The 21854-nt window shown below is 38.8% G+C and overlaps 1 protein-coding gene across 1 annotated transcript in view; it reads right to left on the bottom strand.

Moving 5' to 3' along the window:
• The window catches only part of KIAA0319L (KIAA0319 like), a 53278-nt gene that overhangs the window by 11400 nt on the left and 20024 nt on the right, over positions 1-21854 (bottom strand). Inside the window, exons 3-12 of the mRNA XM_026680640.2 lie at positions 21172-21851; positions 14553-14817; positions 12627-12728; positions 12022-12119; positions 11376-11463; positions 9592-9684; positions 7467-7599; positions 4982-5210; positions 3823-3946; positions 1331-1463 (exon numbers count right to left, since the gene is read on the bottom strand). Of these exons, the coding sequence (XP_026536425.2) occupies positions 1331-1463; positions 3823-3946; positions 4982-5210; positions 7467-7599; positions 9592-9684; positions 11376-11463; positions 12022-12119; positions 12627-12728; positions 14553-14817; positions 21172-21851 (1945 nt within the window). The remainder of the gene's footprint in view (positions 1-1330; positions 1464-3822; positions 3947-4981; positions 5211-7466; positions 7600-9591; positions 9685-11375; positions 11464-12021; positions 12120-12626; positions 12729-14552; positions 14818-21171; positions 21852-21854) is intronic.

Raw genomic sequence — 21854 nt, 5'->3', positions numbered from 1 at the left:
AATTTTATTTTTGGTGACGTAGATTTCTCCCACCAAAAAAGACCGAATATTAATTTATGTAAGTGTGTGAGGAGGAAGGGATATGCTGCCCTTAGAGAATTTCCTGATTTTCCAAAATCTTTGGCATTTTTGCAACTCTAGGAAGCTACTTCTAGGCTAGGTCAAAGGGCAGCATAGTTCTTCAAATACACAGGAGCAATGAGTGGCCTGGGACAAGCTTTTGTTCCAACCTGAGATCAGGTTCTTGTCAGGACTGCCAGGAAAAACTCCCCAAAGACTCCAGAAAATTGTCTGGTCCCATCAACCTCTTATAACAAAAGGATTTGTTTCTCAATCTAGGTTTCAGGGAGCCTGAAGTCAACATTATGTATTCCCATAACAATCGGTGTCTTTTTTTTTTTTAAAAAGATTCTTCCTCCTGCCCCCCAAGATGATTATCCCTAATTTTAGACAGAAAAAAATATTCTACCACAGGGTTCCCAATCCCCAGTCTGCAGCCCGGTACTGGTCCACGACCCATTGGGAACTGGTCCGCGCAAGCATGCGAAGCTCCGTTTGTGCAAGTGGCAGGCACATGCACAAAACCACCCCCTCTACCGCCACGGCCAGTCTGCAGGCCCAGAAAGGTTGGGGGGGGGGATTGCTGTTCTCCATGCGTATCTTAGGTCGGTCAGGGGTGTCAAACTCAAAGCCCAGGGGCCAGATCCAACCCATGGGGCTGCCCTGGAAACAGCAAAGGACTGGCCCATGGTGCCTCTATCAGCAAAAACGGAGCCCGGGACCTCTGTTTTCGCTGGCAGAGGGGCTGCTGCAGCCAAAAACAGAGCTTGCAAGAACCGCCCGTGGCCCTCCCAAAGTCAATTTTTCTGGCAGAGGCTTGCAGGAGGCCACTGCAGCAGAAAATGGAGCTTAGGAGCCTGTTTTCGCTGGCAGTGTGGTCAGGTCACCACAGGAGGCCCCAACGTGAGTGATGTTGAGCTGGCCACACCCGCCCCGCCCCTTGAGGTCAGACATAACCCTGGTGCAGCCCTCAATGAAACTGACTTTGATATTCCTGTCTTGGGTCATGTGGAAAGAAGTCTTGACTGCTCCAGAGAAGGTTGCTTTGGTGGGAATACAAGGTGCTCCAAGGTTACCAGCTTAAGTGCTCAACATCATACTCAAAATAACCCACAACAGTCAGTCTGGGAGGTGGCAAGTAACTTATGGATTCTCAGGCCTACCTCAAGAACCCAACGCAGAAGACCTTACTTAAGTAAGCAAAGCAGTGGTTTTTTTTCTTCCATGCAAAAAACAACCATCACGTATGGGAGAAAAAAACGAGACCTACTGTGTTTTCTCCCAAAGGAAGGAGACAATCTTCTGGTCATCCGAGCTCTTGCTGCCATCCAGAGTGGTGCTGTCTACTGGTAGGGTGAGTTCTTTGTCTGGACCGGCGTCTGCCCTGGGAGGCTTATTGTTTTCTGAGTGACACATCAGAAATGGAAAAGACCAAGAATGGGGCAGAATGCTTGTAATGAGAGGTATAAAGATGAATAAACACAGATTAAATGATTTGTAGGAGATCATTACCTAACCTACCGGAATCCATCCTGGCAATGACCCTGCATCCTAATGTTCAAATATGACTCTTTTGTGTCCTTGCTAAATCAAGATGCTTTAAGTAGGAAGGCTTGGAATTAAACAGGGCCTTTTTTTTACATGCAAGGCACATTCAATGTCCTGAATTATGGATTTTTCATAAACAGTCTTTAAAATATAAAGTTAAGTTACACGTTATAAATTTACTTTGTACTGCCATATCTTGTTTCACTCACTTTTTATGGGATTTATACATTTATTTAACCTAATCAGCTTCTACTCGGTAAACAAGGAAGCATTCTTTAAAATCCAACTGAGAGATTGTAAGTGGCCTAGACAACAGTGAGAACTTAAACCTAGATCTCCTTTTTATGGCATTAGCAGAATAATAATGTTCTCTCCACAATATAGGCATTAATTTTGTTGGTAGGAGCTGCACTTTACAGAGAGAGGGAGAGAGGGAGGGAGGGAGAGGGAGAGTTTCATGCACCTGTTGGAATCCAACTCAGAGGGGGAAGCCAAACAGCTGACAGGGAGTGGGAGCGTTGGTCATTGGCTATAGAAGAAACTGGGGAAGGGCAAAGTCCGGCTGGGTAGAGCAGGGGAGAGGTAAAGCAAAGGAGAGGTTGAGCAAGGGAGAGGGAATTCAGAGGAAGACCCAGGCCCACCTCTCTTCATCCTAGGGCACGTAGGGAGGAACGGAGAAGGGAGCAACGTGGGTTGCGTGGCTTATGGGGGAGGAAAGGGCCCTGATTCCCTTCATTAGCTACAGCTGGGAACTCAGTGTATAAAAAAGGAAGCTGCGCACAATTTATCTTGTATTGTCGTGGCTTATCTGTGTTCCTGGCGTCTTCTCAACGTGCTTTCAAGTCTGAAATTCCTTCTCCTGCCCTGTCAAGCTAATTACTTCACCTTGGTTTGTTTGCATTTTGTTACAGTTTGTATGTACCTTGTTTTGGACTGAATTTTCTACAGTTAAAGGCTGTTTCTGGGAGAGTTTTTCTCCAGCCGAAGGTAACCTGGACATTGGGGGCAAAGTTAGAGATAATAAAGGGACTGTTATTGCTTATTTGACTGTGTTGCCTTTGTGCGACACCCCGGGTCATCACAGAGAGGGAGAGGGAGAGAGGGAGGGAGGGAGAGAGAGAGGGAAGGAGGGAGGGAGGGAGAGGGAGAGCGCAAGCTCCTGAGGGCCAAAGGGAAAAAGGTATGACATAATTCTGAGTTCCCTAGAGAATACATGGTCATGGCATGTCTGTTGTTGGTTTCTTTTTCTTTTTATTTTTTGAACCGTTTTTAAAATAAAAATTGGTATGTTTGCCTGTTCAGATTCAGACACTTATTCATGTTCTTTTTTGTCAATATATAAAATAATCAAAATGTGCCATCAAAAACAGATAATATCCTACTGAGATTGGGATAATGATCATAGGGATGCATGTGGCCTATGAATTGCTTAGCCTTCTAATTCTCTATATATGTGAGATAAGATCTTGACCTAGAGAGTGGCATATCCAGCAAATGATATCCATTGTCTCATAGTATAAAATTTTCCCTTCCATATCAGCCCCACATTTCAACCTAACATATAGCACATAGAGAGCCTGTAAAGTAGTTTAGCAGAGTTTTAACAGACTTCCATTAAAGATCTCAATGTACAGTACAGAAACTGCTGTATGGGCTTAGCTTTCTGCACTCCAGCAAATGTTTAGTTTTTTTGGGGGACAGCAATTCTTGGTGCTATGCAACATGCCATTTCTAAAACCCAAGGGAGTTTCACATGCTACTTTTTATTCTTTAAGTAGTTTGGAAGGGGATTGGTAGGGAGATAGAGCATGTGCATTTATTTGGGGAAAATGTTTTTTAAAACATTTAAAACTAAGGGGCGTGCATAAGTGCACCATTGTGCCTCCCGTCCCTGTCCTATTGTCCCCATTTAATCATACCTATTTTCTGTATTCTTACTCATGTTTATACTTATGCCTATTTTGCAAGCGATTGACAAATCAAATAAATAAATAAAAATAAATAAAAGAAGGGCTTTTAAGTTCCATTGGTTGTACCAATAGTATTTTAAAAGCACGCACCCCTTTAGGATGATACTCAAGAAGCCTCCCACTACTAGCATCCCCGCTTTACACTGATCCATAACTATCTTCATAACTAGGTTTCTGGGATGTAATAGGGGTTTGCATTTTACATCCCCTTATGCAGAACAGTTTGTTTTGAAAGCATACCTACCAGGTTGTACAATCACAGTGACCTCAGCAGTGGACTGATGGCCAGCAGAATCTGTCACTGTCAGTTGATAGGTGTAGTCACCTTCACGCATGGCTGAGAGCTGCAGAGTTGAAGTTCTTACCCCCTATGAATTGGAGGAGGAGGAGGAGGAGGAGGGCAGCATTCAATATATTACTAAGCATTTCATTATTTTGATTCAACATCCTGGGACAAGAAATAACAAGGTATGGCTTCCTTTTTATGCTTGCAAAGGCAGCATATTGCAGAAGGGACGGACGTTACCAAAGTGAAACTTGCCTAGCTTGAACAGGGAATTATTATCATTGCTACCATCAGGCAAAAAGTGATAGATTACAGCTCCCAATATCTCCAGCCACTCTGTAGTCCACAAACAAATAACTTGCAATTCTCCAGATGCTGCTGAACTTCAATTTCCAACATTCCTCACCACTAGCTGTGTTTCTGGGGGATGTCACAAGTTATAGTTCAGGATCTGGAGAGCCACAAATTGCTTATTCCTGCTTTGATTCCTCCTCTCAGTACAGCAGACAAATAAGGAAGGCTGATGAAACTTTTCATCTTGGATGGCCAGAATGGATCCAAAGGTTACACCTCAGATAAGCACAATTTTAGCTCTTATTTCAAAACTATGGAATACACTTCTTAAATGAAAACTAATCTGGGAGACTTAGATATCATGCTGATTTGGTGAAGAAAGCTAACCTTGAGAACTTATATGCATAGCAATTGTGATTAGGGAGTGGAACAGGAACTAACGCATCCAGAAATGCAATGACATCGGCAGGAGAGAATCTAACCACCTTTTCTATGGATTGAACCAAACTGTCCACTATTTGAGACACTGCATGAGACAGGAGTTCCCACATTTGTTTTCATTACCTTTATCAAAAAGCGGAGGGAGATGGATATTCACTAGGCAATAAAATTCCTTGAAAATAAAAGGGGCAATTTAAATTTAAAATTTAAATTTTAAAACCTTAAATTTAAAATTTAAAACCTGCCCACTAATGTGTCTTGAACGTAAATGTTAACATTAAGAACTGTATTATTTCTTAATAAAGTAGAATCAAGTTGAACTGTAAAGTATATTAAGAAAAGATTTAGGGTCTCGTTGAAATGGGAGTCCTGGCGATCTTACCTGCATTTCTGCTACCTTCACTTTGCTGTTGGGGCTGAGGGACCATTCGTAGCTGACAATGCCGTGGTCATCTGTGCTCTGATTTCCGTAAAGGGTGATGGAATTTTGAGGCAGAGTGATCACTTGGTTAGGGCCCGCATTTGCCACAGGGGGATAATCCACCGCTTTGTTTACTGTCAGGCTAGCGGTGGTAGAGTTGCTAGCCCCATCAGAATCCACCACAGTGAGGCTAAAGTGGAAGAGATAATGAGGGAGTATAACGATCAAGCCTGAAAGGGAACAATTTCGCAGGCAGTAATCAGAGCTAAACCTGGCAATCAGAAGCATGCTACCTCTGATGGGTTTTACTTGCATTAATTAGCTCCTAACGGAATGGACTGAAATGTTAAGTTGGTGCTTATTGGAACATCTGTGGCAACATCCCTGGCTATAATGGTTATTTATTTCCCATGCTGCATGAAACTGAACTTTAAATAAATATTAGTACTTCTGGGAGAAGCACTAATGATGGCCAATTGCATGACACACAGCTTTACAGAGCAGCTCTGAAGCCCTTCATTTCTATTCACAGGAAAGTTAGGAGCTACCTAACAAGCAGTGTGGAAATTTCCACTCTCTGCATTGAAGATACATCATTTGTGATTCCACAATGCACCAAGAAGTTTCACAAGGCATGAAGCCTCAATTAGCGAAGTCTGGCTAGCCTCCAGGGACACAGGGGACTTCTTAACAGTGGCCACTATTGAACCGGTCTCTTTCCTAATGGATATGCAATTGGCTACTTCAAAAACCTACCTGTACCAATGAACTTTTAATCAAGGCTTGTTATGATCTGGGAGATTGCCTTGTACTGGCAGAACTATATCGAATGCACTTCTATTTTGGTAATGTTATTATATCAATACCAAGCTTCATAATGGTAATTTTATATCATCTATAGCCCTGGATATTCTATTAATAAATATGTTAAAATATTAATGCCATAAATCATTTAAAATAAATATCAGAATTCATTGCCAGAGGTCATAAGGCTTGTGTGGTGTGGCAATTTTGTATCATTAAACATTTGCCAATGCACTGTAAATAAGGTGAAATTAAAGGAACAATTCAGATAAGGTGGGTGGAAGAAGTGACCGAAAAGATTTTGTTAATCATTTGGTTTTACATCTGTGGCAGCCTAATGTGGGCACTTCTGTGTATATGAGTCTCATGAATAATAAGGCTTTTTTGCAATTACCAGTTTCAAGCTAGTATTCACTTGCCAAAGTAAATGCATTTTTAAAGTGTTCCTCAAAAGTGCCAAAGAAACCCTTTCAGAAACAGCTGAAAAGCCTTGCTAAGCATGAAAAAAAGAAGCATAAAGAAACAACTTGGCAATTAAGGTTAGCACTTGATCCAAGATTCACTGCTGGTTCAAACGCACAGATGAAATCTAAGCCATCACATTTTATAGGTTATTTGCTATTTGATAATTTGCCTGTTCACTTATGGAGGGGTCTGAAACAGAACCACGCAAACAGTTCATTATTTAAAATCATTGGCAAAGCAACCCAGGAAACAGCTTTTGAGAAGAGAACATCTGAAGCATATCATCCTACCACAGATCAAAAGAAGAAGAAAAGCCTTAAAAAGCTTAAAATATTTCTTTTACAAAACAAATAGCACTCTACCAATGAGTAACCCTTATCCTTTAGCTATTAAATTGAAGCCAGCTAGACAAAGAAAATTGAATAATCATATTTATTTATTTTTTTCTATTTATGACCCTGTAATCCCTTGTATTGGGGTAGAGGCTGAACAACTGAATGGAGCTGAGTGTTTACTGGCCGGATGCTCTTCCTGATGGCTTGTTTATTTAAATTTATTGTAGCAGCCCAAATCCAACAGACTCTGTGCAATCCCCCACCCATAAACACAGATAAACCTAGAACGACAAATATCCCAAACAGAGAACTGCTGCAGAACACCTCTAGAAAACTTGACGCTTTTACAAAAGATGTTAATTTAAAGATATCCTCATTGTTTTATTATTCATTTGCTGTGTCTTGATAACCCTGAAGAATATCGATCTGAAACTTCAGTTAAACAAACAGGTATGTAAACACTATTAAAAACAAAAAAGATGCAGGCCAGGTAAAGGAGAGGGAGGGGGAAATTTAGAAAAAAATAATTAGGGATGATGAACCATTGGATATTCTTTCACTAATGTTCATAACTTGCTAAAAACAACATAATGTGGGACCCAACTGTTTTATGAATGCAGCAGCAGCCTCCTGGATCCAGAATGCTAGTAGCAGCTTTGCCAGATTATGTTGTGAACTGAGGTGTATATGCTTATATAAGCAGACCACCTACACAGGCTAACAAAAATAAAATAAGATTCTGGGGAAAACAGCGTTTCTGATTTAGTTGCTAAGCTTATTATGTAATCTAAAGTAACACTGTATTTTGGACTCACCATCAGAGGTAGGATCCCTTGACTTACCGGAATGTGTAATTGCCTGGTACCAGGTTGGTCAGTTCCAGAATATCTGTATCAGCAGATACCTTCTCTTCTCGAAGAGGCCCCTTTAGCTCTTCCCAGTGATAGCTCACTATTTTGTCATCATCAGTACTTTCTGGTCCAATAAACACAGATAATGTGTGTCTTATTTTACAAGCCACTTTCTCCATAAACATGCAACACAATAGTCAAATTTACTTCAAAATTAGTCCAAGGCTGATGTGTAAGTTAAAGACCCTTTCACAAGCCACAATATTTAATTACGATTTCCAAGAACAATGCTTTAGCAACCATTAGATATTCAGAGGGTGAAAATCTCCCATGGGGAGAAGCTGTGTTATAGATATATTCAATTCCAGTTTCAATCTCCCGAATGTCATGAGCAGGGCAAGAAAAAATTGAAGATGAGATCCTGGATGGCCCAGACATAATTCTAGCCAAAATGTCTAGCAGGCTATGTCTTTGTAAAACAGTCTTCCCCAAACTGAAGTGCTGAAGAAGCAAACTCCAGAATTGTCTGTGGGGATTCTCAATCATCCAAGTCATGGTGGTCTCAAAGGTGCTTTTTTTTTTTTTTTTTTCCAAAAGGCAACTGGACTGTTTTTCCCTTGAGGAGGAAAAAGAAAACGTTTCACTTCTTATCCAAGAAGCTTCATCAGTTCAGATGACGGGAGGATGGAAGGGCAGGTTCTGACAGAATGGTGGAGGGGGTTTGGAAGGCTTGTGTTTCCCTTTAGTCACCTGGTTGTTAGCACTCTCTCTGAGAGCTGTGTGAGGCCACTTGGAGGGTTTAATCTGTGCTCTCAGGTTCACCTGAATTAGGGTGCAATTGGTTCTGGAATCTTCTTGGAACAGCTGCCAGGGCTGCATTGTGGACTGGAGATAGATGCTGTCTTATTCCTCCCCCTCTGTTGAAGGAGGGGTGTTCAATTCTAACATAGATGGATACCCCTCCCCCCCCAATGTTTTCTTCTTCCTCCTCAAGGAAAAAAAAAACAGTCCAGTTGTCTTTTAAAAAAGAAAAAAAAAAGCATCTCTGAGACAATCTCCAGAATTCTTTTGAGCTGGTTGAAAAGGCTAGGAGATAACACTCCCAATATGACCACATTTGGGACCAGAATTTCCATTGAATTTGCTTGTCAGAAGCCAGCTGGGAAGGTCACAAATGGGGACCTGGGATACTGCAACCAATACAGTGAATGCATGGCAGGTGCCAAGCGCCTAGATTTTGATCATGTGATCATGGGGATGCTGCAACAATTGTAAGTGCAGGAAAAATGTGTAAGTCACTTTTTCAATACTATTGTAACTTTGAATAATTGCTAAACAAATGTTGGTCAATTGAGAACTACTTGTGCTTAGGGGAGGCAAAAGAGTATAGGAGGCTGGCCTAAAATACTTTGAGGAATTAAAACCATTTAGTTGAAAGAGATAACATACAAGTTGATGATCTTTTATATCCTCATCATTTGCAACCATTTGAATACAGAAATATTTTATGATGGCTTTCTTTGTTACTGAAAAGGAAAAGTAAAGAGCTTATTTTTGAACAGATGTAGACATCTCTTCCTGAAAATATGGCAGCATGAAGTTTAGGACCAGAACTGGGAAACTGAAAAACAGTGTTTAATTGTGTGTGTGTGTGTGTGTGTGTGTGTGTAAGTAGCATAAAGCCTTGAATCTTTCAAACATTAAGTTATGCATTTGGCAGTTATGGCTTGTAGATAGGAAGTATGAGGAAACCCATAAGTGAGTAACAGTTGAAGTGCTCCAACAGATATCTCTTGTGTTCTTTTTTTCTTAATTAATTACTCTTGCCTTCCCTAGCTTTTCTGATGATTTCAGGAGCAGACTGCAAAGGTTGTGTTGATGTTGGGAAACTTTCAGCCTGCAAGGAGGGGTCAAGCAAGGGCCTAGCTTGGAGTCATTGCATAGCTGCAAGTGGCATAAGATTGACCTCTCCCAAGACCCATTAAGTCTTATCTTGTTGTTCCCAGGGGAAGGTAAGCAGTCTGGAGAGATTCCTATAACACCGTTAGTAGACAATAAAATAAGTAGCTCTCCACGAGGGTCTCTGGTTGCCTGTGTCTGACATTTGAGTACTTACGGCTGCCATCAATGACTGTTGAGGTGGTTGGAAGAGAGATCTCCAGGAATGGGGGTGACACAATGGCCACAGGTGGCTGATTTACTCGAGGCTCTGCAGTGACAAGATAAATATGACAATTTCCCTAGGAACATATTAGAAGATACTTATGGCACATGCCATCTCCTTTAGAAATCCACTTCATTCAATTGCTGCATAGTGGTAGAAATAAGAACTACAAAAACCCAATATTGCCTCTGGATTGCGCTTGCTACACAATCTTAAGGTGAACCCTCTGGAGCTCCAATTTCCTGTTCACTGTTCAATGTGCTATTCTATCTTTAAAGGCTATTGTAAGGATTAATCAAAGAATCTATTAAAAAGTCTGAATTATCTAGAAATGTTTGTAAAATGTAAAATCACAGCAACTTTTCAGTTTCAAAATCCTTCTATTTACAATCATTGTAAGGATTAAGTTATTACTTATTAAATCCTCGTTTGCAAATTGTGAAGCCACTTCTATACAACTAGCTGAAGTCACAGCCTTTTTTTCACTGTTGTTAGATTTTTGTGGTAAGGCAAACCATCCCGCCATTAAGTTAGTGTAGTATTATAACCTTAAGAATTAGTTCTCTATAGCCTGTGGATGAAGCTTCTATGGACAGAATGGACAGGGAAGCAAGAGTGTCCTCAATTTGCTGCATATATTTAGCGTGTTCTCATATTCATATTTGTAGTATTCAGATGTTAAATTACTTTCTAAGTACAAAATAGGGAGATGGATAATTTGAACACAGTAGTCCTAAATTTGGGATTAGCAATGTCGACTGCCCACTGCAATTCATTACAGATATCCACTCTGTATAAGATGATTCTTTTACTAAGAATCATCTTTTGCAAGTAATGCCATACAAGTATTCCGATGGATAATAGGGAGCATTTAAAATAACAAGACAGAAAAAAAGCTCTATAGAGCTTTTGCAGTTCATAACCAAGGCAACACTTTATTCAATGCTGTATTGCCTAACTTAAAATAATTAGTGGTAAACAGTAAACACTTCCAAAAGCTGGCAATCTTATTAGACTGCTGGTATAAAAAACAGTCTGCTGCATCCTAGCTAACTTATTTTCATATAAGCTTTATGCATCAAGCCCAGTTCATCAGACAGTTGGAACAAAACCCATGAGAGAGATTCTCTTGAGTACATGCAAAGGAAGAGAATAAGAAGAATTCATAAGAGAATCAGGACACAGGATGGTTAGATGCTGGTCATAATAAGATTTCAGAGGTCTGTGTTTTGCCTCAAAGGGCACTAAATCCAGTATCATGTGAGTTTTGTGTTCTGAAAGTGGTGGGTTGTCAAAATTTAACCTGTCTCTTTTCAAAGAATTACATCATTGGATAAAACTGGGAGAGCAACTGCAGTTCAAGACAAGCCTATAGTGTTTTCAGAGGGGCAGAAAGTGGTTTATATTTATTATTCATACTCAAATTGGTCCCTAGGTATGATCTCACATCATGAGAGATTGCCAAAAAAAATTATATAACCACCACCAACAGAAACACTGCTGCTGCTCACACAAAATACAGAAAGGGAAAAGAGGTGAAAAGAATGTGATAATGACACATTCCTTTTCCTCTCTCAAAACTGAGTCAAACGTTTTGCTTAGAAAATATTCAGGTCAGCTATAATTTGGGCCACCTAGCTTGCTTTTCAAATGTTTACAAAGACAGGAAACTATAAGAATAAGACCTGGGAAGACAATGCAGAACAGAAACAGTTTGATGCAATTATTTCGCATACCTGGTTTAACCGTCACATTCACCATCCCTTCTCCATGCGCGTTATCACCATCTACTATCACATTGAATTCATATAGGCCAACTGTGAGCTACCAAACAAAATGAGCAGAGATTGTTAAGAAAAGGGCAAGGCTATGATGAGATGTTAACAAGAAAATCAATCACAAGGAATATTGGCAGCATGACTGGGGCAGGCCTTGTTACAACACTATTCCCCTCTCTTCCAACAACTCTTCCCTCGTGAGCTGTAGTCACCAAAAGATGTTGCCACGTGCTCAGGGAACTTTTAGGAGCCAAAAAAAGGTTCAGATAAAATGGGATGAAAATACCGAAAAGCTTTAAACTGCTTTATATGCTGCTCCCAAGGAACATGTTGATGTTTAAAAATGTTCCTCATATACACTAAAAAGTAATGCATGTTAAACTAGACTGCATCCTCATTCTGAGATTTTTACATTCTCATGATCTTTAAATCTATTGCTCTTGCATTCTTGTTTCATTCATTTAACCTTTTGCAGTTGGGACAATAGAGGGAGAGTACCTACAATGAACAGATAAACACTTGGACAGCAATGTTTTTATGCGTTAACCATCTGAACATTGTACAATGACACTTCCAACCTGTAGTTCTTTCCAGGCAGACTCACCTTGGACAACTTGAGAATTTGTGAATGCTGTCCTTCCATCTCTCCACTATAATCCTTTGGGTGTGTAATTAATCTCCAATCATAGGAATAGCTACTTCCTAGTGGAAGAAGATTAGAAATTATGGGAAGGCCTTTCCTCTAGCATTTTCTTATTTTGTTTATTCTTATTTTTCTTCCCCATGTAAGTTATATCTATTCCCCGAATATATGCTTTAACAGTATCCATAGAGTTTGCAATGAAATTTCTCCTTTCCTGTTCTCTTTGGAAAAAAAGTCCAATTCTTTTTTCCATATTTTGTATGAATTCTTTATCTTGCAATATTGTTTGATTCAACATCCATCTCAACTTTCTTTTTTGTCCTTTCCATATAGCTTTTATCAGATTGTGATCTGCCCATACATTAGGTTTTATTTCTATCTCTTGTACATATGTTTTCAATTCTGAGGACATCCATTCCATATCTGTTCTGGAATAGATAAGTCTTGACTGCCCAAATTGATTTGGCCAGGCTTCCTACCTTCATCTTCCATTTTGAACGTACATGCATTTACCAAACAAACTTGCAAGAGCTACCAAATTCTGAATAGGATTGTTCAGTTCCTACCTTTAGGTGGTGGAGGTAGGACATATGCATTTAGTTCCACTTCATTCTTTGGCAGAGTCACCTGGACACTGTCTCCAGCAGAAACTGCCAATTTCTTAATAACTGTGGAGGTAAATTAACATTCAAACACAGCAGAACTGGGGACAATTCACATTTTATATTTTTCATTATGTACAATAGGTTGGATTCAAAGGGAAAACAGATGTTTCAGAGTGCACAGATGCTCATGTAGCACCTACTGGCAACTTCTTAAAGCAACCGCATCTTTCCCTGGGACTAGTTATCTTTCCTTTGCAGAGAAAGGGAAAGAGAGACAAGAGAAAGGGAAAAAGGTTATTTGCTTTAAAGAGCTGCTAACCAGTGCTATACTTCTCCTTTGACATCTGAAATGCTACGCAGGACTAATATACAAAGACTTCTGCAACAAATGATTAACAAACATGGTTTACGATGTATATAAGAATCATGGAGCATTTGGGCATATACGTTCCCCCTCCACCCTCTTTTTAGGCATAAATTTTATGAAGAGATCTAAAAGGGATCTAAAATATCTTTCTGCTTTTATACAACTATAGCTTCTTGTTACAGAGACTGGCTATTAAATTAGAATTTGATACTGGGTTGCTTGTCTTAAACTTGCTAAGATTGCCACATTTAAAAAATAAAATACTTTATAAAAATAATAGGTAATTATAGACAAGTAACCATTAACCACAACTGCTTCTCAATTAATATGCTACAATATCCTGGAACTGTACGTTACATGGTTGTACATGGTTGTCTGAGTGAGTTGAGACCGAGTGAAGAACTGGGGACTGTTACCTGGGGGGATTCAACTCGGTCTGTAGAGCAACGAGGTTAGAGACTACCCAACCTGGATTCTCCCGTCGACTCAATGGAGAATATGAGTTTTATTTCTCAGATAAGGAGAGGCAGGAATTTTGATTTATTCAATGTGAACTTACTTATTTAAAAGACTTGCATGGCTGCTCATATTATACAACAACCTAGTGCAGTTCCAAACAATAAAATCACAAACACAGTAAAACACACAAAAAAGAAAACAAAAAACTGGCACCTCACCCATCCTTCTGGGATGCTCCCACAAAACTACCCACAGGTTCTCATCACTTTCTACTCTAGTGCCTGAATCTCAGACTTCTATAAATGTGCAAAGGGTCAGATTGAGTTTGAGTTGAAAATTGAGAAGCATTTTAAAATCCAAGTATGTAGTCAGAGCTCACAGAACCATGACTCTGTAGTATTTTGAATGTTTGGGTATAGACAGTTAGCACTGAAGCTGATAATCAAATCTTGTTTCAATTTAAGGAAAGCAACACAAGTCTCTTTAAATAGTTCTCTTGCAACAGCCAGATGAATAAAGCAAATAACAGCCAACATTCGCAAAGAAAGAAGAGCAAGGCATATTAATAAGAATACACCTGCATTTTAAGAAGTTCAAAGTCAGGTCAACATCCATATTCCTGAGTAATGAATAAATTTGTGGAGAAAGAGTTAATCTTTTTTAAAAAATTCAGTGTTTTTTTAGGTGGCTAAAATGAGGATAATAGTTGACACAACATTTTTAAAAACATACTGGGTCAGTAGAGACTGAAACGAGAAAATAATCAAAATGTATGTCCCCTTAATCACGGGTCTGATATAATATCTGAATAATTTGTCTTCAGATCTGGTATAACAGAATCAAAAGATCTGTTTTTGAACGAAGCTAACAAAATTTGCTGTTTTTATAAAAGTACTGGGGAAAAAATTATCTTCCAAGCTAGTTTAGTTAGTTTATTTTATTTATTAGCCTATAGGCCATATCAAAATTATCTTCCATGCATTGTTGACAATACCAATGTTAAGAGAATCCAGAATTTGGAACCTGGTTGAGAACATTTAAAGAAGGAAGTTTGCTCTTACCTGGTGTTGGGGCAGGAGTACTAGGTACCATAGCAGGAACCGCAGTAACACTACCGTTGATGGGAACGCCAGTTGGACCAGGGATAACTTGTGGCACCTTCGCCAAATCCTCTCCCAGAAGACTGTTAGAAGTTGGGATGGCTTTTTCTAAAGAGAAGCCCTGGATGGAAACATTGTTGGATGGTCTGGTTTTCTCAGAGTTCCCAACAGGACTGGGGAAGATGGTTGCTGAAGAGGGATATGGTGTAGAAACTCCTGTAGGGGCCTAGGATTTATATGAGAGAGACAGAGTTTGTGAGAAGAAACATCAATTACAAGTTGTAATAAATAACAGTTCTCAATTCTTAATAAGTAACTTAATTCTCAAATGTTATTTTAGAGGATTTCCTCAGTTCTGTTGCCCAGAAATTATACCCCATTCATGAATTACATAGATAAATACTGCCATTAGGCAGTAAAATTATTCTTAAATATTGCTTAGTTAATAAATGTTTTGTTATTTTTAAAAACATTAGTATTAAATTAAATTAAGCGTTCAACACAGCTATAACATGTAACATGTAACATGTAACATATAACATGTAACAGAGTTTGATTTTTATTTTTTAGGACTATAGCAAGGATTATAGATATTTTTGTACTAGAAATACTTATTATTTAAGCATATGGTATATAGTACATACAGTATCGTTTCAAGGACAGAGTTATAAAACCATTTAGATCACCATTGATCTAAATGAGAAATCCTATTTAGAATACCTGCCAGCCAGCCTAAATAGCAAATATTCAAATTGGGTATATATTACAATATTATAGATGCAACATATGAAATATAATTGGGTCAAGTGATTGTTGACTATTACACAACAGGTGAGTTATGTAAAATTGAGGTGCTGTAGAGCAGGGGTCGCCAACCTTTTGGACCTCAGGGACCACCAAACTCATAATTTTAAATCCTGGGGACCACTAATATAAATTTTGACTGACTTGCTGACATTGGTGGGAGAGAAAGAGAGAAATCTGATCTAACCTCCCCCCCACTTCTCTCTCTCTCAGTGGTCCGCGACCCACCGGTTGGCAACCGCTGCTGTGGAGCACACTGGTTCTCAACTGAGGCCCTAGGATTCTTAAAGGACACTAAGTGTATCAGATTGCAAATACTATATTGCTGATGTTGAGAAAATGCACCTGTTATGTTCCATATCCGTACCCAGGCCCTGATGGGGGACATAGGAGAAAAAAGTTTGAGAAACATTATTTTAGAGGATGGGGATCACTGGGATGATGATGATTGATGTTGGGATAGAAGAAATATTGAGATTATGCTAGCTATCTAAAACATGACAAATAATTTTTTATTTTCTATTCACTCAACATTTATCTTTCTTGCAAGCAGGATTTCCGTCTTCAAGTTCAAGAATGCGAGTGAGGGGTTTGTTTTAGTAATATATAATATTCTTTTACTCAGAAACTGATCAGACTGTTGTAAACCAATCTAAGGAACAGATGGAAACAATTTCCTTTCTTTTATCAGGAAATTCCTTCATAGACCTTCCGCATTCCAACGGCTTGCCTGAAGCAGCAAGAACCGGACATTTCAGTTTTAACTGGGCTTATCTGTATAATTGCATATTTTCTTGATCCTTTTTATATAGCATCAAACAAATTCTTAAACTGAAGTACCAAGAAACATCTATGATATGGACCATGTCTATAAGGAAAAATGCAGCATATGTTATTGCAGTAGAAATAAATTATTTTTATTATTAAATATGTGATTTGGGAAGACAGAAGATAAAATTCTGTCCCTCGGTCTCTTATGAAAGAGCTTGAGACAGCAAGAAAAGGAGATTTGCTATAAAGGTACTACCAATTAGAACCAAAACACTGAGCATAAAACAGACAATCAGTTGCAGATTGTAGAGTAAAAAATAGCACTTGAAACCTGCTAGCAGTTAGAACTGCCAGAATCCGATATGAGTTACTCCAATCTATAATACAGGTAGTCCTCAACTTATAACAGTTCATTTAGTGACCATTCAAAGTTACAATGGCACTGAAAAACCATTGCAGCATCCCAATATTCATGGGATCAAAATTCAGATGCTTGGCAACTGGTTCATATTTATGACAGTTGCAGTGTGCCGAGGTCATGTGATACCCTTTTGCAAACTTCTGACAAGTAAAATCAACGAGGAAGCTAGAGTCACTTAATAATTGTGTTACTAACCTAACTACTGTAGTGATTCACTTAACAACTGTGAGAAGAAAGGTTGCAAAATGGGGCAAAATTCACTTAACAAATGTCTTGCTTAAGAACAAAAATTTTGGGTTCAATTGTGGTCATAATATTTACCACTAGCTTAAATACAGATTTGCCTGATTAGCTGGAGCAAAAATGGTTTCTAACTTCTCTTAAGATGCTATTGACTTCTCCTATCTGTTCTACCCATCAGTCCCTTGGAGAAATCAGAAATCATAGCACGACCCTTGGTTTTTAGGTGTTTGGTTTCTATCTTGTCAAATTTAATAAGACTGGTTTTCAGTAGAAAACCAGTCTTAATCTTATTTTTTTAGTCAAGTCTATTAAAAAAAATTCCAGCAAGATTTTCTTTATTTTTTATAAAGAGGATACACCTTCTCCTAGTTGGGGCATCTCCTAGTTTGGACATCAAAAATGGTGCTGATAGTGCTTCGTCTTTGAAATATATTCCAACTGTTACTGTGTGAGAATTTCACTTGCTTCTCCCAACACAGTCACCAAAGCAGTGAGAGAAAATAGCACCAGGAGGACAAGTTGGATAATCTCTGGTATGTCAATACAACAGAACAAACTACCTATACAGATCCAGAGCTAGTGACAGAAATTGTCTATTTGGTGAATTAAATATTCAAACTGCTTTTTGCCATTTTTCTGTATATCAAGTTATAAAAACCTTCTGTTGCTCCTAAATGGCTTTGGAGTTGAAAGCTATACCAATATAATTTAAGAAACTAAGCAAATTCTGAATCAAAATAAAAGGTTGTTTTATCTAGCTTTGATTTAGATACAGTGGTATCTCGATGCTCATTGTTAATTAGTTCCAGGAGGTGCAATGAGTATTAAAAATTATGAGTACTAAATGTTTTTTTCTCATAAGGAATAATGTAGTGAGTTAACAAGGCAGCCCACACTAACAAGTTCTAGCTTGTGCATTGAATACCAAACAATGAGTACTGAGACAAAAAATTTGCGTCAAAATGCATTGAGTACCAAATTCAATGAGTTTTAAAGCAGTCGAGTACCAGGGTACCATTGTATTGACAAAGTAACAAGCAGAGTTAACATACAATAAATGGACATATTACTTTTTATAAGGTTTATTTTCTAGGAACTGTATTTTTCTAGCTCTCAAATTGCAGTATCTCATTACTGGTAAAACTCAATTCCCTTCCTCTTAATTTTTAAGCATATTTTTGGGATGAACAGTGTTCCCTGTCATTTGTCATATTATCAGAGGTTCAATGCACATTCTAATGTATCCAGAAAAAGACAAATGCAGTGTAAATATGGCTTTTGGAAAATAGAAAAGGAAAACATAGGATAAAATAGACACGTTTTTCTTGCCCCACAACATGGAGCAGAAAAAACTAGTCAGTGAAGAGTAGAAGCGACTGCTGTAATAAATGTTAGGAATAAAGCTAAAGCTACTATTTTTCTATCTTAGCAACCATAGAATTTTAATAGGTTGTTTCTGCAGTCCTTCTGCAGTGAAACAGCACTGACTTTGATCAGCAAGCTATGCTTCACATTTCTCTTGTTTAATCAGTCTCTACTGTCAAGTTCAAGCCGACATTTGGACTTATTTTATTAATCCTGTTAGGTACTTAATTTTTTTGTTAATTAAACTAATGCAAGAACAATATTTTTAAACATAGCAGTGTGGAACAGGAAGTTGATATCTACGGAATCTGCACTCTAAATTTATCTCTTATAATACATGGCAAAATTGTTTTCTCAAATGTTTCTGTTGCAAGGAAATTTTATTTTTGCATCTCTCAAAATTCAGTTTTCCACTATAAGCCAAAATGTAACCCCCTTTGCCTCCCACTTCAAACTACAACACTTTGGACATTCATTGTATTAAGGTCATGAAGAAGTTTTAACATCACCATGATAATTAACTGCACATATATCCCTCTTTTCTTAAACTTATTATATGAAGATTAGCATCTGTGGAGTCCTTAGTATCTCTCCACTGATAACAAAATAATAATTTTAAATTTTCTTCATTTCTTTCAATTCATGGTTTGCTCTTACTTAGATTACTGTAAAAGTTGATCAATCAATGTTGGTAGCTAAAATAGTCTCTATGTGTGTTCCTTTGAGTCAGTGTTGACTCCTGGCTAATGTCTTGAGAAGCCCTTGTAGTTTTATTGGCAAAATTTCAGAAGTAGTTTGCCACTGACTTCTTCCTGGGGGGGGGGGGGAGAGATATTGGCTCAAGTTTTACCCAGTTAACTTTGTGCCTAGGGCAGGACCAGAACTCATCAGGTTTCTAGCCTGATTCCACTCCACCAAACTTGCTCTCAGGAAAACGTTACTATTATATGTATACCATTGGTTTTTAAAAATATACATATTATTTTCTTCTCCCCCATTCTTTAGAATTACATTTTTCCCCACCACTCCTACAGTTATAAGATGCTCAGTTTCAGACTAGCAGCTTCTATAGCAGCAATGTAAAGTACAATGAGGAAAAGCAGGAACAGAAAGGTTTTTATAATCCTTCAATCACTTTTGAAAATGCTCTCTCCTGGCAACAGACCTAATTAACTGCACAAGACACTTTTTTCCAGGCTCATTGGAGCAATGAATTGAGAGAACTTTTCCTAGAACATAAAAATGGCACAATGTTGTGCTATAAGGCCACACTTTTAAGTTATCCTGAGAAGCAAACCAGCAACCTTGCGAGACCCTTAAAAAGTCAGGATCACAACTGAATCTTACATAATGATAAGAAAGGCTGGTTTTCACATTTTCATTATAAAGACTTTTGCTTCTGAAAATCTTACATTCCTTCAAAGCCCAGCATTTGGTAACTTGGAAAGTGATAGAAATTTCCTATAAAAGGCATAAATGAGCCTTTGCCAGAGCATCTTATGAACATGGGCTGGAATTGCAGCAAAATGTCATTATCAGAACATAGAGAGAAAAATGACAATTCAGGATGTGGTTTAAAAAAAGAGGACGCAGTAGGCTTCAGTTGAACTCCCCTGAAATGTGCATTTACTGCTCAGGTCAGGAAGGATTCAGCACAGGGAACATAGTGTTGTCTTTCTGTCATACCAAAGTAACAAACTCTTGTGAGAGGCCAGATGTTTATAATTTAAGGGACATGTTGTTGTTAAGGCTTTGCTAAGACAGAAAAGCTGAACAACTCCTAGGTCAAAGGACAGCAGAAGGATAGCAAGGACAAAGCAAAGCCAGGTAGCTGTTTCCCATATAAAATGGGCCATTTCCAAATTTCCCAGAATGTCCTTTGGCTCTGGTCTATATCCTGTTCCATAAGTTTAGCAATTCTCCTGTCTCAGTTGCAAGGTGACCAAGGTCTGTAAATACTGCACCAGCTATATGGGAAGATCAGATTTCAAGAGTTACATTCGTTTTGCAATAGGTGAAGTTAAGCAGGATATGATTCTGATGCTATTGGACTTCTCTGTAGTTGCAAAAACCTTGCTTTTTGTCACGCCCTGGGGTAGGAAGGAGATGTCTGCTCCTCAAAGGGAGCTTTTAATTAGGAATATCTTTGAATATTCTCCCTAATGTGCTGTGGACTGTTTTGATTTTGTCTGTTGCTGGCTGTTACTGATCTGATGTTTTAATGCTATGATATAAGCCACCTAGAGTCATCCTGTGATTGAGGCCATACAAATTGACAAATAAGTAATTTTATTTCCCAATTCAGGAAACTTTTAGTGAAAACTTTACTATAGAATGGTTAAACAATACAATGGAAGAGTACTGCACACGTAATTTACAATAAAAAGCTATATTTTGATACAATGTTTCAGTAACAACTATCTGCAACATTTGAAGCAATATGCCAACAAATGGAAACATATTTATAGCTTTTAATAGTTCTGTTTGCTATTTTTGCTGTGTGAAGAGACATGTTGATAAGCAATAAGCTTTATTCTCAACCTTGCAACTGCAGAGGGGTATAGAAAGCATTCTGATGGCTGCAAATTAATCCACACTTTCTCTTTACCCTAGAGTTGAAAATAAACCTGGTAAATGTGTAGCCAAGGGTCTGGGTTAGGGTCAGCCTTAACTTTAGAGAGGCGTTGGGTCAAACCAGCACAGCCTTCCCTACTTCAGGGTTTGCTCAGAGAGAGATATGTATGATTTACCCAGTTTTGTCAGGTGAAAAGAATACAGATGCTACTCTAAAAGTCTGCTATTGAAAGCAAACAATCCCCTATACATCTATAGATCAACAGAATATGGATTGTTTAAAGCCAAGTGAACTAGATGGGTAACTGTCAAAGTAGAGAGACAACAAGAGAACAAGGTCATAGAAGTTCTGCATTGCCATTGGATTGAGTGGCATTAGTGCCATTCTAGGGATTCACTTACCCCCAAGGAGCCACTCCCACCAAGGTCATGCTCACTGTTCATGTTATCGCTGTTGGAAGAAGATGGGCTTTGGGGTTTCTGTTCTTTTGAATCATTATTTGGCAGGAAGGTTTTTTCCATTTTAGTATGGTTTCCTGAAAGGTTTGCTTCCGGTCTTGAAGACTGTAGTTCTGTAGTAGGTATTCTATCCAAGGCTTCTGATGGAGCTGGACGGTTTATAGAGCTTCCAATACCGGAGTCCAGGTCTCGCTTTAGAGGATTTCCCCGGACATTTCCGAAATGGAATGCGTGAGCAGGCAGCTCTCTGAAGGACCTCTGGATCCTTGGTTTACTCTGATGACTCTCCCTCCAGTTCAACCATTTGGGAAGATGGGCTTGCCTCTCTTTGGCAGGTTGGGAATCTACATCAAGATCAGATTTTGTTACAAAGACCATGATGGGGTCCACCATGTCAGTTCTGATCTCCTGACACTTGTGAGACTTGCTACAGTTCACCTGGATGCAGATAGTGCCCATGAGCCAAAATGCATCACAGGCTGGGGTTTGACAACAAGCAGCTTGGCAAGAGTGGATAGAGTGCAATCCTTCTAGCAGCTGGAGTTGGACACTATCTGATGACCTCACATTTCCCTCTTCCAAAGGCTTTCCAGACTGGCAAGCACTTCTGCTCCAGCTTCCATCTG

This window comes from Notechis scutatus, chromosome 8 (assembly GCF_049901735.1).
Source record: "Notechis scutatus isolate UNSWTSFEM ecotype Mainland chromosome 8, rNotScu1.2, whole genome shotgun sequence".
Classification (NCBI taxonomy): domain Eukaryota; kingdom Metazoa; phylum Chordata; class Lepidosauria; order Squamata; family Elapidae; genus Notechis; species Notechis scutatus.
Note: the sequence above shows the minus strand (reverse complement) of the source record. Positions and strands in the feature narration are given on the sequence as shown.